This window comes from Canis lupus, chromosome 21 (genome assembly GCF_011100685.1).
Source record: "Canis lupus familiaris isolate Mischka breed German Shepherd chromosome 21, alternate assembly UU_Cfam_GSD_1.0, whole genome shotgun sequence".
Lineage (NCBI taxonomy): Eukaryota > Metazoa > Chordata > Mammalia > Carnivora > Canidae > Canis > Canis lupus.
Genome location: NC_049242.1, coordinates 20,235,160 through 20,253,205, shown reverse-complemented (window position 1 = coordinate 20,253,205; position 18,046 = coordinate 20,235,160). Strand labels below are relative to the sequence as shown.

Here is an 18,046-nt window from a genome sequence, read left to right as displayed (position 1 = left end):
TGAAGCCACTGTTGTCACCATTACCCTCATTTTATTAAAAACAAACAAAACACTATTAATTTGTGTGTGTGTGTGTGTGTGTGAGAGAGAGAGAGAGAGAGAGATCTATCTCAGACTCCCCGCTGAGCAAAGAGCCCGATACAGGGCTCTATGATCTCATGATCCTGAGACCATGACCTGAGCCAAAATTAAGAGTCAGATGCTCAACCGACTGAGCTGCCCAGCCATGTCACCACCTTCATTTTAGAGAGAAGGAACCAGAGGCTCAAAGTGGCGGAGTAACTTGGTCAAATTCCTGTAGTGAGAGAAGGTGCAGACTTGGAATCTGAGCCCAGTTCTTTCTGAAGTATAAAAGGTTCTCTAAGTCCTGAAGAGACCTTTGGGAACTATTTCTTAAGTGGAAAACATGAATTTATGAGTTTTGCTGAAATACCACTCTTCGGTGCCCTTCCGGCTCCTTGGGTGACCTCCATCACAGCACTCATTCCCCCTCCCCACACTCTAATTTTGATTTTCTTTGTCTCCTTCCCCAGACATTGAGTTCCTGGAGATGAGGGCTGTGGGACTCATTTGAGTATCCCTGTGCCTCTTGCTCTAGCTTCTGGCTTTATCTTTGCTTCTGGAATCAGACTTCCCCACATTCCTGTTTTCTTTCCTTTTTAAAAACAAGAAAGGCAATAAATTTTTAAAAAGAAATTGTTGTTTCTTGTGATCAGAGGCCTTTTGTGATCTAATTGGCCATTCTACTGGAAATGAAAGTCTCAGTAAGGGCTCTGAGCTTCAATTTGGCTCATCTGTAAAAGGCACAATCAGACGTACCTCACAGGTAGGCTGGGGGATTAGGTGAGATCATGGATATGGAACACTTGGCATGATGACCAGCACGTAAGTATGTGCTTGGTAAATAAGAGCCCCTGTCAGCTCCTTGGCTGGGTGCTTCCCTTGGACAGGTATCCTCACAATGGACCTGCCTTGGCTCCCTCCCATCGCACATTCCAGGGCTGCCCTTTCTGGATGTAGTTTGGCTTTGAAGAACTGAATTAGATGAAGATGGCTGGAAAGACACAGTTGTCAGTTATGGAAGTGGCGACTCAGGGGACTTGAAGATTGGGGTTCTCTGAAATGGAGCCACATCCCACAAGCAGGGTTCTCATGAGAGACCCAGGACTGGAATGGCTCACCAGTATGCTTCACAGGACAGTGACAATGCCAGGTCAAGGGTTCCGTCTGCCTATGCCTTTCTGGGTAGACACTCCCTAATCCTTCACTCAGCAAATATTTGCAAAGTAGTAAATGTGAGCTAAACCTTTGCTAATAGAGATGATCATTGTCAAATGAAGCACCTATTTCAAAAACAAGTAGCGCCCACAAAATTCTTATCAAGGGTTCAGTTTACAAGACAAGCTTTTGTGCAAACCCTTCTATTTTCAAATGCAGCATATGGCAGCCCGATAAGGGCATGTGGCTGTCCTGCAGTAAGAGAGACTCTTCTACACTTTTGTTTTCTTAGCCATAGATGACAGATTTTAGAAGACTCTGGTTAAGAGAAAAAAAGTATGCTTTGAGGACAGACAATCAAATTTTGGGATAGACCACAAATGCATCAATGTATAGTTTTCATGATTGTCCGGTGGGGCTAGTTTGGAAACATTTACATTTTCCAAGGATTTCATATCTTACTTAATTGTATATTCCACACAAGCTGGCTGACTTACCAATTGTCCATATTTTATTTCTATGCTATTATACCTTTATTACGGCAAATAGTGCCTGCCCTGCTGGTGGGTGTCAGGTAACCTTGAGGACCAGGGAATGGGGGACAAGAGAGAAAAACATCCAGGCTAGGAGCCTGAAGAGCCATCTGCTTCCCTGGCTCTGTCACTTTCTCGCCATGAGACCTGGGGCACATGCCTTCCTATGTCTGAGACCTCATTTATTCACGTGCACCCAGGAGAATGTGCCCTGCCAGTCTCTCAGGATCGCTGACAGCTTCCTGGGTTGTGCAGAGTAAGTGAGTCCTTCAGTGAGGTTCTGGTGTCCCCCTAGTGCCCGTGGCTGTTCCCTGGAGTACCCCCTGCAGACAGGTGACATGGCACAGGAATGGCTGAGGTCTGCCATTAGTCACTATCCTGAGTAGCTTTCTGTTCATTTTGTGATCTTAACAGCTGCCAGTGAGTGGTGGGACCCTGGGTGACTCATCTCTGTATCTGATGTTGGTGGCCCTCTCGGTCAGACAGCCCCCAGGGCTACCCTGCCTGGGGGCTACCCTGCCCCGGGGCCACCTCCTGGCCTTACTGTGGCTCGGGCCCATCTCTCCTGGTGGCCAGCTGGTTGAAACCCCTTCAGAGTGAAAGGTGGGCCCCAGGGTCCCACAGAAGGCTCAGCTAGCCTTCTCGTCTTTACAAATGAGGACGCTGGGGCTTGGGTTAAGTGACTTTACTCAATGTCACCCGGCTTGTGAAGTGAGGCAAAGTTCGGAACTTGGTATCTTACTTTTCTTCAAATCCAGCTGTTGGGACCATCCATCCCACAGTCTACATCTTTCTCTGTCAATACTTTGGACATTCTAGTTCCTCCACTGGGTTAGGAATGGACTGGTTTATTTTTCTACCCCAAATGCAGAGCACAGTGCCCTGCACACGGTGAGCATCTCATTTGTTGAACGAATGAACAAAGGAAAGAATGATTATTTGAGGACCCCGAGGCAAACAGCTCAGTCACTTAGGCGGGGCCATGGGGTGGGGTGGAGGCCAGTCCCCCCCTAGGAGGAGCTCATTTCTCTCCTTAGAAAACAGGCACGGGGACAGGCTCGTCCCTTCGGTGTCCATCATGTGGACAGATAGGGAGAAGACAGTCACGCCTCTGCAGGATTCAGCCCTTGGCTCAGCCAGAGACAAGACAGTTCTGGGAAAGAAGGAAGAGATGGGGCTGTGGAAGCCAGAAGGTGGGAACCCAGTTTGGGCTATGGTATTGTCTGGAAGACAGAATGCTTCAGTGGGGGCTGGAGGGTGGACAGGAGCAAGCCGAAAGAACAGAGATGGGAGCAGGTCTGGCAAATTCAAGGGGAAATTCTTCGTGTTGTAGTTGTCTGCATGCTCCTTACGCTCACGGCCCCGTAGACAGCATATAGCAAGTCCATCTATTTCTCCGTGGGCTTAGCTGCTGCCCCTGCTCCACAGCCCAGCAGCCAACCTCATCTCACTCACGCCCATAGTGTGGCCACAGAACGGCTTATGGCAGGCGGTGAACAGCATCCAGGGAGGCCCTGGGGATGGGGGTGGAATGTCCCTCCCCCTCTCTACACATCTGGGAGAAGTTTTTGTCATTTGCTATAATAAACTCTGTGCCTTCTTTGAAAAGGCTCGCAAAATCTCTATCTGCCCCTTGCAACACAGGATTTTTAAAGGTCAATTTCTCTCTTGTCTCTTATCACAAGAAACGTGGTTTAGAGAAAGTGGGAAGGGTGACTGAATTCTATGGCTTTACGTGAGCTCTCCACTCCAGCAAAGGGAGATGGGGAGGAGGAGGGAGGGCAGACAGCTTTGTTCTCTGCTTTCCAGAAATTTCTCCTTCCAGATGGCATCTACCAATGATCCGTACTGCAATCCACGATCGTTTTTAATGGGATCAACAGCACCTGAAAAGAGGATCGCACCTTGAAGCTGCTTACAAATTCTTCATCCAAAGGGGTCTGGTTGTTTTAAGATTCCAGGGGATTTCATATTCTGGCTTCTTTTTTTCTTTTTTAAGACCCATTCCATTCTAATCCTAGCTCTCTTGCTGATCCATTGTGTGATGTTGGGGAAACGACTCCAGCACACCGAACCTCAGTTTCCCTGCATGGAAATGTCTGCCTTGCAGGTCTGTTGTGAAGGGCTGGACATCGCGTCCACAGAATGTCCAGCACAGAGCCTGGCTCTGGGGAATGCTCTCTAACCTATGGCTCTTACTTTTCTTTATGTAAACTTGAATTATTTTCCTTCCAGCAATGAGCATGGAACAGTTTGGTATATGAATTTTAATCAAGAGATGAAAAAGATTCTAATTGTAAGTGAAATAACTAGAGTATAAAATTTCATAGAAAGTGTAATTCCAATTCTTAAAAATAATTATTTCTATATGGGTATATATATATTTTTTATAATAAATATCATGCTTTTGTGCATACAGGTAGAAAGGCACAGGAGAATGAGAACTGACATTTGCAGGTGGGGGACTAAAACTTAGAAAAGTTGAAGAGCCCACTCAGGGACATGCAGTCGGCAAACAAGAGAGCTGAGGTTTAAATCCCGGCTGTCTGGGTATAGATCCTGTACTTTTAATCGCTGTCCTGTGTTGCCTCTCAGGCACTTTGAATGCACCTGCAATCCTCACAGCGACCCTGCAAGGCAGGCATTATTATTCTCATTCCTTAGCCATTTTGTATCTTTGGGACCCAGTTTCACCATTTCAGAATGGGTATGAAATGAACATGTCCCATCAGAAGGTCCCTGCAACAGATGAGAAGACTCATGGGATAGCACTTCATGACCGTACTACATGAACCAGGCACATCCTCTTGTCAAGTGGGGCAGGCACGTAGACGAGCTCACACCGTGTGGTGGGTTGGGGCCTTTCTGCTTGCTGGTCTCACGGGGTCCCTCACCAGCCACTGGTCTGGTGACATCGGGAGGCAAGTCAGGGTGAGGGGAGCCCTGACAGAGGATCAGCAGACTGGGAGTCACTGAGTCACATTCAGAGTCTGTCTTCTGTTTTTAAATCTACACAACAACCACAAATGAAAACAAAAACAAACCAATAACGCTAAACCCAACTCAGTCATACTCGTAGCCCCCCCCACCCCTTTTTTTTGGTTTCATAGTTTAAAAATACTGTGACAGCATTCTTAATGAAGCTTGAAATTCAAGTTTTATTTAGAGAGGACTGATTTAAGCCTAGAAAAGTGGGAAAGAAGAGAACCCAGCCGTTCTCAGGTAACTTGAAGAGCCACGGTTGGGTTTACAATGGAGCCATGTGTCTGAGGTCCGCGCACACTGAAAAGCTCTAGTGTGGCCAGACCTCCAAGACCATGGCAGTTTCTGCCACCCATCAGCTGTGTGACTTGGGTAAAGTACTTCCGCTCACGAAGCCCCAGTTTCCTCATTATACAGAAATAGTAAGAGGATAATAATACCACATCCAATGGGCGCTGTTAGGTGAATGCACAATTGTTTTGCAAACTGTAAAATGACATGCAAATTATCATTCTCGGCCTCCAGTCAGCTTTGGGAGCTGTGGTAGCCCCATTTAAATTCGAGTAAGTACTCACACTGCCTTTCTAGGATGAGGATGAATCCCTGTAAGGTCTCAGAGCTCTAGGGTCAAGGGTCCAAGTCCAGGCCTTGAGCCCTAGTCCAGGGTCAAGGGTCTTGGGTCCTAGTCCAGACCATGTTACTGACTTTCTGTGTGATGCTGACATGTGTGCTATGACATCCCCTTTCTGGAATCCAGTCTCTCTGCCTACAAGATGCGGGGGAGTTGTTTACAAGGAGGGAGCTGGAGTCTCTGTGCTGTGACTCTTCCAGCCCTGTTACTCGACACTGACCTTGGCTAATACTTTCTCCAAGTCACATCAGCCACATCTCCAAGTCACATCAGCCAAGAACAATCGCTCAGCTAGGCTCTACCACTTTCCACTCCACCCTGACTTATTCATCATGGCTGAAAGAAAGGCATTTATTCCATTCTGCCTCCACTAGATTTAGTTGTTAGGATAGCAATTTCTTCCAAATGACTGGGCTTCCTAAGGGAGAAAGACTGGGCCATGCTCACTGATTCTTTATATCCCCTCAGAAGGGAACATGGTGCCTTGCAGACAGTAGGAGCCCAGTAAATGTGTGCTTGACTGAACGGCAAATAGCCCAGTGCTAAATACGGCTCACTCTTGTGATGCCTGGTACAGCCTGCCCCATTTCTCCCTCCATGAAAACTGTCCCCATTTGGCCAAGACTCAGAGTAAGAGGCCAGTGAGGATAGCCTTGTCCCCTCTAGCGCATGGGGACTCCCTACGGTTGTTTCATCTCTGTTACTCTATGAAGCAGGGATCTTGTGCACCATCTCCTTGGCTCCCCCAGTGGGTGGAGAGTCCACCGAACTGAGAGGACTGTTGGTGAGATGTTTCCTCATTTCACAGTTAAGAACCCAAGGCTCCCTCAAATCTTGGTCTCCACAGCTAGTTGTCTTCCCAACCATGATGACCCATGGATGTCTTCCTGGCTAGACTGGAAGCCTCATAGGACAGGGACCACATCACAGTTCCCAGGAGGGTACTGAGGCATTTGATAGTATCAGTTGAATGAGTGGCTGCCCCTTCACCACAGCAATTATCCCACCGCAGTGCAATTGCAGGCTGCTTATCTCTCCCTCCAGACTGTGAACTGCACAAGGGCAGGGACTGTGTCTTATTTGTCTCTGAAGCCCCAGGTGCAGTACAGGGCCTGATGCAGAGCAGACGTTCATTTAATGTTTGTTGAGTGAGTCAACGAACTCCGGTTACAATGCTATCATATGGCTTTGCTAAGAGATGTTAAAGCTCGTTCCAGTCTATAACCTGCTCCATAAATGCAAGAGATATCATCTGCAATTGAGGATTTTCTGATTGTTCTTTTCTAGTTTCTGCTGGCTCATCTTTCAGAGTGGCTGGAGGAGACTCCATTTCCCTGGGGTCTGGATCAACCTCGTTTCCTATGATAGGAAGCTCTTTCACCCACCCACGTTGTGAGGCTTTGGGCTCCTGTGTGCCCGTGCACCATGTAAACACTGGTGAGTTCTAGCACTAGGAGAGTTGGCTGGTCAACAGGATACAGGATACACACGTATTGTGTTACATGTGAGAGAACAGATGAATCTCATTTTATAACCTATTCTTGTATATGTGCCCTTTCCCCACATTTCTCAAGGACACTCAGTTCCTTTGCTGCCCAGATGTTCAACAGCTGTTTGAGGGCTTGGGCCAAGACTTTGCGTTCTTGACAGGGGCATGACTTCATGGTGCCGCTCTGGTCTCTTTCCTTCTGATTACATGAAATTACCATTGCCCATTAGAATTGTGTCTATAGGCAAAGTGAAGGAGAAGGCTGAGGAGTGATGCAAGTAATTTAGGCTAACATCTCTATCCTATGAAGAGGATATCCTATGAAGAGCAAATATTATCGCACTTTTTCTTGCCTGGAGACAGGGATGCTTGGTGTCCCTCCATGTCTTGCCCTGCCTTTGCCCATGGTGATCTCTCTGATCATAAAGCCCCTTTCTTTCCAGGAAATACCTGCCTACTCGAGCATCACCTTCTTGGTGAATGTGTCCCTGCTCCCACACCAAATAATATAACTCTGCAAGGCACTCACACTGTCCACTGGCACTTCACCTTGGGTTTTTCCTCCCCTATCTGAATTCCTGGAGTACAGCGACAAGACTCTGTCATCTCCATGCCTGGCCTAGGACCTGGACCCAGAAGAGGAACTCTGGATATTTACGGAGCACAAGAATTAATGGACACTGGGGGAATCCCTGGGTGGCTCAGTAGTTGAGCATCTGCCTTCAGCCTAGGGCGTGATCCTGGAGTCCCGGGATTGAGTCCCATATCGGGCTCCCTGCATGGAACCTGCTTCTCCCTCTGCCTGTGTCTCTGCCTCTCTCTCTCTCTGTATCTCTCATGAATAAATAAACTCTTTAAACAAACAAACAAAAAAGAATTAACAGTCTCGGTAAGTTTCAGGTTGATTAAGGGACATTTCAACCCTGCAAGGTCTCAAGAAGAGAACTTGGATCCACTGTCTCTGCCTGGGTACCAAGGTTCAACCCCTCAAGCTCCTTGTTGACAATGACTCCACTGGGCCCAGATCTGGATGCATGGGCTTGATCACCTCCTGGGTGCAGGCAGCAGGTGATGGACCAAAAGCCAGTTCAGACAAAGGTTGGTAGTCTGAAGTAGCCCTTTCTGGGCTGCTGGAGTCAACTGAAGGCAAATCAATTAGAATACGCACAATAAAGATGTGTGGCCTTTTAATCCATACAGTGCTCTGAGATTGCAGAGCCACTCTAAGGAGTAGGTGGCCTGCTGATTTTATACTCTGTGCCACATACTAGAAAGTCCCTGAGCATCCATGTGGAGTAGCTGCATAAACACATTTGGACCAGGGCAGCTGTCAGGCCATTGTTAAGAGAGGAAGGGTCGACTGTTTAAAATTCTTTTCATTTCTGTCTTTTTAGTCTCTCCTACTCACCCCCTGAGATTAGGAGAGTCAGGAAGAATCAGCCTATCTTCCAAGAGGGAAAGTAGAGCATATCGTGATTATATTCATCCAAGTAACACAACAGAAAAAGAGAAGGCTAATTCTAGGACTAATCTAAGGATTGGAATTATCCTCACAATCTAACTGTCCCATTTCACAAATAGGGAGTGTGAGGCCCAGAGACATCAAGTAACTTGCTTAGGGATACACAGGGGGTCAATGGGGATTTAGGGATTGGAACCCTGATCTCTTCTCTCTCAGCTAAGAAACATGCCACAAGTCCAGGTCTTTCTTCCTTAGGGTCTAGACTACGCAGCACTTGAAGAAACCCTATCAACTAAGACCAGTTCTGTTATAAACCCACAGGGACAGAGGGTGTGGGGCAAAGGTGGCTTAGTGATGGTTACTTCCTGAATCAGGGGAGAAGGGATCTCAGCTGAGGGTAACTCAATCTCCCTCCACTGAAGATGTGTCCTTTCTGCTATTTTCTATAATACAAAACTAGACGGGCCTCTTCTTGTCCATTTCCAGTGAGGGGGATTTCATAACTTTGCCAGGCAAATCCTCCCACTATTGAATTGCTAGAAAATTCTTTCTTCTGTATGCCTTCTCCCCTCCACTGGCTGTCAGATGGCAATTAATTTCATTTACATTAGTTCATTTAAATTAATTAAGATGGAACAACAAGAGACATGTACTCATTCCTTAGGCCACACCTGCAGTTTTATGCCTCCCTGGCAGGCCTCGCTAACTGGACAGCTGGTGTGCTGCTGGCCTGCGGGCCCAGTGATGCCCACCCTCCACTCTGGGCCCCAACCCGACCCCCACTGGAGCCGCATGGAGTCCCCAGGTGCAGGATCCCTACCTCCATCGTTGTCTTTGCCATCACCACAGGCGGTTTCCATGGATGTGTCACAGCCGGCTCCCCTCCAGCCCAGCTGGCAGACGCAGTGCCACCCATTCAGGTCCAAGGTACATCTGCCATTACCATTGCACAACCCAGGGCAGCCCTCTGCAAGGCAAAGCACACAGCATCGAGGTCTGATCGTCTGCAGCCACCTGTGGTCACACACACTCACGCTCTTCCTGCCTGCTTGGAAAACATGCTCACATTCGCTGGCGCGTTGATGCCCTCAGCACCCAGAGAGGCCGGGAACTGGCTGAGAACTGCCACTCTGCCAAGGACACTCTGAGGTAGAAGGACTTGGCAAAGGCCACACGTTAGGAAGGCCAGGAAGGTGGCCCAGTTGGGAAGTGGTGGCAATAGTTCTGAAAGATGCACCTTCCACATCAAATATCCCCCGACCCCTTTCAAAAGTGATCAGGATTCCCAAGAGTGAGTCAGTGGATATGGGCCTGAAAGAATGTAACTGAAGGAAACTTGGACTTGATCCTTCCTCCATGTTCACTCTTCTGTGTTTCTCCTGTTTCTGGGGGGTGTTTGGAACAGAGGAAGCCCCTCTCTGTTTACTCCTTATGTTCCTCTCAGCACTTCTGGGGCTTATCCTAGAAGGGCTATCCTGTTTTCAGCACTTGTTACTGGGTCAAGTATTGTTGTACTGTTACTTGTACTGGACCCTAGGCTTTTCATTCATTTTGTCCTGTTTTCTCCTAAACAACTGTCTTTGCTTTGAGGAAGAGTCCTTGGGTCTTTTTCTGCCCATCTTATCTATAGTCACTGAGAAGAGGGTTCTGCACACAGAGGAACCCCGATGATTGCCCTGAGAGAGACTAGCTAGGGCTGTCTGTGATTGCAAACACAGGGACAGGTGGGGCTGCCCTTCCCTGATTTTGCTCATCCGTACATCCATGTGCCTGTCTGTCCTTTATCAAGCACCTTCTCTGGGCTAGCACTGGAGGTACAGAGAAGAATAAGACCTATTTCTTATTCTTGAGGAGCATGCAGCCAGTTACCTATCAAAGAAGACAGATTTGTAGGATCCAAATATTTCACTGCTAAAAGCCCTCAGGGAGATGTACAAAATATGGTGGGAACCTGATACGGGAGTGGCCATCTGTCTGAGAAAACCTCGGGTGATTTCATCAAGAAGGTCAGGCGATGTTTAGATTCAGCCTTGGTTCTGCTTTGCCCATATCATAAGGTGGGGAGTTATTCTTACTAGTCAAGTAGATTTACAGGTTTTTTACTACCATCTTTTTAAACCCTTCTCTCTGAGTTCGTGGCTCAGAAATCTATGTCTGAGAATCTGTTGTTACATGGTTCACTTCAGCTTCTATTTGGCACTTGGTTTTCATTCAAATCTTCATTTTAACACCTGCCAACTCCTTCCTCAGAGCGGCTATCAAAGAACACCTTTCACTGGCCTGCCTTCTGTGTCTTCTCTCTGGTCCTGCTCAGTCTTGGGGAAGGGTATGGATGTGAAAGCCATCTATAAAACTTAATTTATTATTATGAGCAGCAAACTGCTACAAATATGGCTACAGAGTAAATTTTCTGCCATGAAATAACTGAAAATTGACCCACTTTTCTTAAATGGGGCCAGTGTGAATGTAGCTGTCCAGTACAAGACATAGGCCAAGGTAGAGACTCACTGAATGACCCATCAATTAGAATATAAAACCTTAGTATTTCAAGGGCTGTTGGTAGTTGACTTTTATTACAAAGTAAAAGGAAAGAACATGTTCATTTGTATCTGAGATGTTCAGACAGCAATCAATCAATCACTCTGGCTACCGTGTTGGTCATTCAAAGGAAGAAACATTTATTGACTGTGCACTCCAACCTAAGAGGGATCTTTCCAGAAGTTTAGAAGCAAATGTAGACTATGTGGTCTTTGCACAACAGAAGCCTGTTGGGAAAGGTGGGAAGCCACCAGCACAGCTACCCCACAAGTTACTGAGAAAGCAGTTGTAAAAGCGCAGGAGCAGTGCTGTGGCATGCAGGTGATCACCCAGGCATCCTGACCCGGCAGCGGACACTAGCTACCCTTCCTGGTTTAAACAGTTACAGACTCTCTCTTTCTCCAGTTAGTCCCATTTAAATGTTTATCCATCCAGCTAGGACTGGCTTTCAATTGAGCCTCATTTATATTTGAAATCAGTCTTGGAGGAAGGAAGTAGAGTCCAACTGGTAAGAATGGTAGTAGATTCCTTTCTCTTGCTCTAAGACGTAGCCTCCTGTCAGCCACAAAGAGCACTTCTTGTGTAAGAGTACAAGATTGAAAGCCCTATCAGTCTGGTTTGCCACTCAGTGGTTTTTATGACCCACGCACCTTATATAATTTCTTTGGGCCTCAGCCTACTTACAAAATGGGGTTGCTCAGGGGACTAAATAAGATAATGTATGAATGATGCACAAAGCCTGATATACAGCTTGAAGACAATATCTGGATCTTCTATTGACCTTCACCTTCTATTTTGAGTAGAAGGCATATAGTATAAGTGGTACCCATAACCTCATATAGGGCTCACAGAATGGCAACATAGAAATGTGAGGTGCTTGTCTAGATCAGACTCAGCCAACTTTGTGAAGATCCAGATAATAAATATTTTAGGCTTTTGAGCCATATGGTCTTTGTTGCAATTACTCAAGTCTGTTATTGTAGTGGGAAAGCAGCCAGATGTAACTTACAAATGAATGATGGTGTGTTCTGATAAAACTTTATTTGAAAGTAAGTGATGGACCAGATTTGGTCAGTTTGCTGGAGTTTCCACCTCCCGGTTTAGAGGCTTCAGGACAGTGATACAATGACAGTTGCCATCTACTGAGGTTTTACCATGGATGGCTTAACTACATATTATTGTTAAATTAAATGACTTTTTGTTATTTTTTCGGATCCTGATTTTCTAAGGCAGTTCTAATTTCACTCCATTTAATCCGAAATCGTATATTAAAACCATGTCCTGTAACACAGTGTGGAGTTTGGAATTGGGAAGACCTCAATTCAAATCCCCATACTACCTTTTTAGTTACTATCCCCGGGATGACTGGCAAATTATTTAACTCTATATGCCTCAGGATTGCCATCTGTAAAATGGAGATAATACCTAACTCAAAATGTTGCTGAGAGGATTAATGAGATAATGTATGCCAATTATTTAGCATAGTGGGTAACATAAGCAGGCATTCAATAAATGATAGCTGCTATTACTATAATTGAGTTAGTTTGTCTTAATGTTGTATAACTTCACCAAGAAAGTCACAAACTAGAAAATAACCTTTGCCGGTGCCAACTGTATGAATGTTTGGGTCAAGAGCTATGGTCCTCATAAATACAAATCTTGACAAAGAGAGCTGAGATAAGCCCAGCAATGGGGGTTAACATGCAGCTCAGTGGGGAGGCAGCAAGATGGGTTCAAGGCCATGAGTCCCGACTCAGGCCCACCGCTTCATGTTTTCCTACTGCTCTGTTCTCCTTGGAACAGAGTGTATGTAAATTATTAATTTTGCAATTAGTTTAATGTCTTATTCCTTCCATTAGAATATAAATTCCATAAAGGCAGTGTTGGATCTAACCCAGTGCCTTGCACACAGCAGGTACTCAATGGGTATTTGGTGAAATGAATCAATGAATGAGACAGGAGACCTAGGTTCTGGTACCTGTTGCCTAGCTTGTAGGATTGCTGCATAGTTACTTATCCTGTTTTGGTTTCAATTTTCTTATCTATAAAATGAATGTTCAGATGAGACAATGCGTTAGGTCCTCCCAGTACAACTAACTCACTAGATAGGGTTAAAACAACTTTAATTTTGATGATACTGTAATTAATTTCAACAAACTTTACCCAGCACTTACTGGATGCCAGGCAGGTGTGTATTAATTCTAGGGAATACAGAGATGAGATATATCCTCCACCCTCAATAATTTTATATTCTAGTCGCCTATATCTTACTTTGTTCCAGGAAGGACTTACAATGGGTCTACTAATCTCAAACAATACTTCCCAAAGTGAATTTTGTGGAATGCTAGTTCTATGAAGTCCTCAAAAACAAGCTTCTGTGGTCAAATAAGTTTGGAAAATATTTTATCCTATAATCTTATTCTAGAAAGTCACACTGAATATTAATACATTAAAGGCTTTGAGAGTCTTGCAAGAATAAAGAAACTTGCTTATTTGATTATCAGAGCATTTTCCAATATGACCTCAGAACTTTCTTTCCCCTATAACCACTTATGATAATGTGGAATCTTCCATTCCACAAAACCCTCTTTGGGAACCCCTGCCTCTAGTGAGCTCGTCTTAGCACACCATGTCTAGTGCACACATTCTGTGGTACTCAGAGACGGCTTCAGGGGGCAGGTGTTCTTGGGGAGGGTAAGCTCTATATGTGAAATCACAGGAACATTTTAAATACTGTTAGTTTCTTCAAATGGACCAAGTTATACCCTGGGGGTCCGCACTGTCCTATCGGTTTCAGGGTTTCAGAGGGACTCTGAGTACCTGTGGGTTAAATGAGGTTTGCTCTCAGCCAGCAGTTTGCTTCTGGAGTAATCATACCCCCATTAGCCAGTATGAGGAAGCCTCCTCTGGGGTGACTTGCTGACTTACTTAAAGCAATATGCCCATCCTTACCCACCACTAAAGCTCATTAATTCTACAAACTCCTGAAACTCATCAATAATTCAGAGAACCCAACTGACATTAACAATCCCCTCTGGAAGGACTCACATCAGGCATTTGCTAGAGCCAAAATAATGTAATTTCAAGGTTTAGAGAAGCCCTAAGCTTTTCAAAAGAAAAGATGCCCTTTAAATGACAAGGGACCACTTTATCTTCAGCTTTCTGCGTAAGCCTATAAAGAAGTCCCCTTGAAGCTAGCATCAGGTATGACAGGAAGACTTTCTGAATCCTTGAAGACAGTTTTTAGTTAAGTGGCAGAGGGGCTGCGTAGCGACCCTATCATATATCGGAATGTCCCATTTCTTTATGGTTCTCTTTCCAGTTCTCTTGTACTTTTTCACCACTACAGTCACTTCTCTAGACAAGGTCGGTCACATCATCTCCCATCTACATGATGGCAAGAGTCTCCTCATTGGTCTGTTTGCCCCCAAACGTTCCCCCTGAGCTCTTGTTCCCCAATATGGTCGGACTGATTTTTCAAAATCACAGATGTCATCAAGTCATCATCCTGCTTTAAAAAACCTTTCTCAGGCAGCCCAGGCGGCTCAGCGGTTTAGTGCCTGCCTTCAACCCAGGGCCTGATCCTGGAGCCCCAGGATTGAGTCCCATGTCGGGCTCCTTGCATGGAGCCTGCTTCTTCCTCTGCCTGTGTCTTTGGCTCTCTCTCTCTCTCTGTGTGTGTGTGTGTTTCATGAATAAATAAATAAAATATTTTAAAATAATAAAAAAAAACCTTTCTCATATGTTTCTGCTAAAGTTCACAATCTTGGTCTACAAGGCACTGCCTAAGTTGGGGTGGAGGGTTTCTTCTTGCTAAGTGGCCCCTGAACTTCCCCTATCATAACCCTCATCAAACTTGTTGGAATTATTTGTTTTATTAGCATCTACTCTGCTAGACTGCTGGCAATACAAGAATAGGAAGCATTTCTGTTGTGTGGTATCCATATTTCCGGGCACTTAGGAGGAGTTTGACATCTTTGTTAAGTGCATGTTGGTTCTTTAGTCTCTAGTGATGCAAATGGAAAACAAAGAACCAAAGTTGGCTTGTCTTGGCTGTCATGATACTCTACTCTGACAAGTCCTTAGTTTGTAGGGTAGAGGTCTCTGAATTTTTTTTTTTTTTTTTAGGATTAGTATCCATTATACCAGAAAAGTCAGCAGGATGGGGGCCTGGTTCAAACCCAGATTTTGGTAATTGAACATTTGTCTTTTAAAACAAGTTATGATTCATTGGCCTAATCCAAACAAAGGTCTGGTGATATTTTCTGAACTAAAGATAATAAAATGGTGGTTTGAGAGAGAATGTTTCACTACCTAGTGAGGGTGCCAGTTTGGAAGGCATGGTTTGGAGGAAGAATATTGGAAATTATGGGACATTCCTGGTGACTGCTGATAGAAGGAGAGAATGTTGGAAATATGGATTAGGTCAGGAAATTAAAAATCATGGTTCTGCCACTTGCTAGAAGTGTGACCCAGGGTGGGCCCCTCAACTACTCAACTTCAATTTCCTTTTCTAATAAAATGAGTATAGTTATATCTGCTCCCTTAAAAAAATTCAAAGGACTTAAGACTCATGGATATGAAAAATATTCAGATAGTAGGAACAAATTCTACCAAATAGATGGTAACATTATTAAATTGAATCCTTACTGAAGATTCCTCTGATAATGATTATGTGAAATGCCTATTTTAGAGAGGCTCACAGGTACAGCTCTCTCTTTCCAGAATGACTGTACTCTCAGGGGAAGACCAGCATATAAGATGCATGGGACCTTGCTTCTCAACACCAGGCATCCATCTGATGGGTCCTACTAACACCTTTCCTGTACTTGACAAAGATGTTCTGGTTGGAAAGCATTCAGTCATTCATGTTTTGCCTAAACCTTTTCCATAAGTTTTTAGACAGCAGTTGCTATCTCTTATGAAAAGCCAAGTTAACTGTTTTCTCGACAATTTGGAAAATTACTCTGGCTAATGAAGTCCTCCAAATTAGGGGTGAGAATAAGAATGTGATGATAAAATAGCATTGCTAACATTTACTGAGCATCATCCCTGCCCGTGTGCTAAGCATTTTACATGCATTCGTTTGCTTAATCCTCATGCCAACCGAATGATGTAGGTCCCATTATCAAGTTCATTTTACAGGGACTCCCAAGTGAGGGGAGGTTAAGTAACCTGCCCAAGGTCACTCGGTTAACTGTTAGACTTGGGATTCATTCTCAGGTAGTCTGACACTGAAGTACTTGTCCTTAACCACTGAGCACATATCCTGTGCCACGTGATATGTTAGGACTTCAGGACAAAAAGATGAATGTGGCATGATATTTCTCGTCGGGAGATTTGGATTTCTTTTAGGTGCAAACATACCTGACCTTTCTCAGATTTATTCTTAGAATAATAAGGCCGATTTGGAAAACGAGGCACTGCCTAGTTAATGAAGATGTTTAACATGGAATTACTTTGCCTGAAAGGGAACACTCCTCAAACAGAAAACTTACCAAACTCGGGCCTTCTCTGAAAAGGAATAAAAAAAAAAATCCCAAACAAACAGATCATCTACTCCCTGAGGTCAGGGGTCTGTTTCCCCAATTCTCCAGAGCCTGTCACAGTATCTAGCACACAGTACTACTACTAGTGGGAGCTCCATATGTGGTTGTTGGATGAATGAACATGGTGACAGTAACGTAATGTAGTTGCTGAGATTTCTTAGCTTGCTTTGGGGCCTCTTCTTTTCTCAGGTCACCCACCCTGGTCCTCAGTATCTTAATTCTGATGGATTAGGAGCTGTAAGGGATGGGCAGGGTGGTATAAGATAGGGCAGAAAGAGTGAGGGTATATGTGTGTATGGGCAGGGAAGGACAACAGCACAATGGTAACAGATTGAACACCTTAGGGGGAAGAATGACACTTCAGGTATATCAACCACCTTGTGACCAAAACCCCACCCTTTGGGCAGTGAATGCTGTGACAAAGCTGGGGAATGTGGCAGCATCTAGACACCATGCTTATGGGGTGTATATACATCTCTTATATACACATTTCTCCTTTTATGCTCATACACAAACACACACACAAAGACAAAAGGAAAATAGAGGAAGGAAGACCATACCTTTAACTACCCTATCCAGATAGTGCGCTTGGGGAATAAAAGACAGGATATTTAAGGTAGGATCAAGTAAGTGCAATATTGCCTGCCATGTAACCATGCCAGGTGCTGAGGGGACACAGGGGGATGGGCCCCACGTTTGGGACAGACCTGCCATGGTGGGAAAAAGAAAACCAAAGACATGATGACATGAGAGAGGAGGGAGAGCAAGCACATTCTCCAGGAAGGGTCAAAAGGAACTTCAACTCATTCTACGATCCAGGAGTTTGGAAATGTGATCATATATAAGAAGGCATATGGATAGGGAAAACAGGAGAAAAAGAAGGATGGGAAGCTGCAAAAGTGGCCATGCTCCTGCTCTGTCAGATTTGTTCAACTTTATGGAAAACTAGAATTTGTCCTGTGTCTACCCAGAGCAGCATCCAACTTCCCGCTGGGGGAAGCAGCCATATAAGAACAAGTGCACCTTGTCTGGGCAGAGGGGTTTCCAGAGAGCTGGAACCTAGAAATATGCAAAATTGGAATCCCCTTTGATACACACTAGGGAAGTGGGCTGAGCTTCCCACTCAAATATACCGCGAGATTATCTGTTTGCCATTCTTGAATTTGCCATGGACACATGTGCCCACACAGACTTGAATGCAGAATGCTTGGTGTTCTAAGTAAGATGCGTTTCTCCTTTGTGCATCTTACACAGAATGTAAGGTGCAGGTCAATGGATGTCACTGTGAGAAACAGGAAAAGAAAAGAACACCTGCCCACTTCTCAATGCTCATTAGCTCAAAGAATAGAAAGATGTATGCTTTGTTTTCCAATGGAGGGGTTGCATCCAAGCTTTGACGTACTTGGCAATCTAAGGTTTTGCTTCTCTGTGAGGATGGATGTCAAGCACTGCCCTGAAATTAACTCCACAGTGCTTATATGTGACTGTGTGTTGAAAGCAGGGCAGTCCTCTTCGTTCCCAGCATCAATCAGTATTGCTATCGCATCTTCCCCACCTGGGCTCCTCATGGCTATTCGAGGAGCTTCCCGCCCACCCTTCTCTCTACAGCTCCCCAGCATGTGCTCCCACAATGGCCAGACTCAT

The 18,046-nt window shown here is 45.1% G+C and overlaps 1 protein-coding gene across 1 annotated transcript in view; it reads right to left on the bottom strand.

Annotated features, from left to right (window-relative positions):
- Positions 1–18,046, bottom strand: part of TENM4 (teneurin transmembrane protein 4) — a 729,276-nt gene that overhangs the window by 99,423 nt on the left and 611,807 nt on the right. Inside the window, 1 exon segment of the mRNA XM_038568485.1 lies at positions 9,136–9,282. Within this exon segment, the coding sequence (XP_038424413.1) occupies positions 9,136–9,282 (147 nt within the window).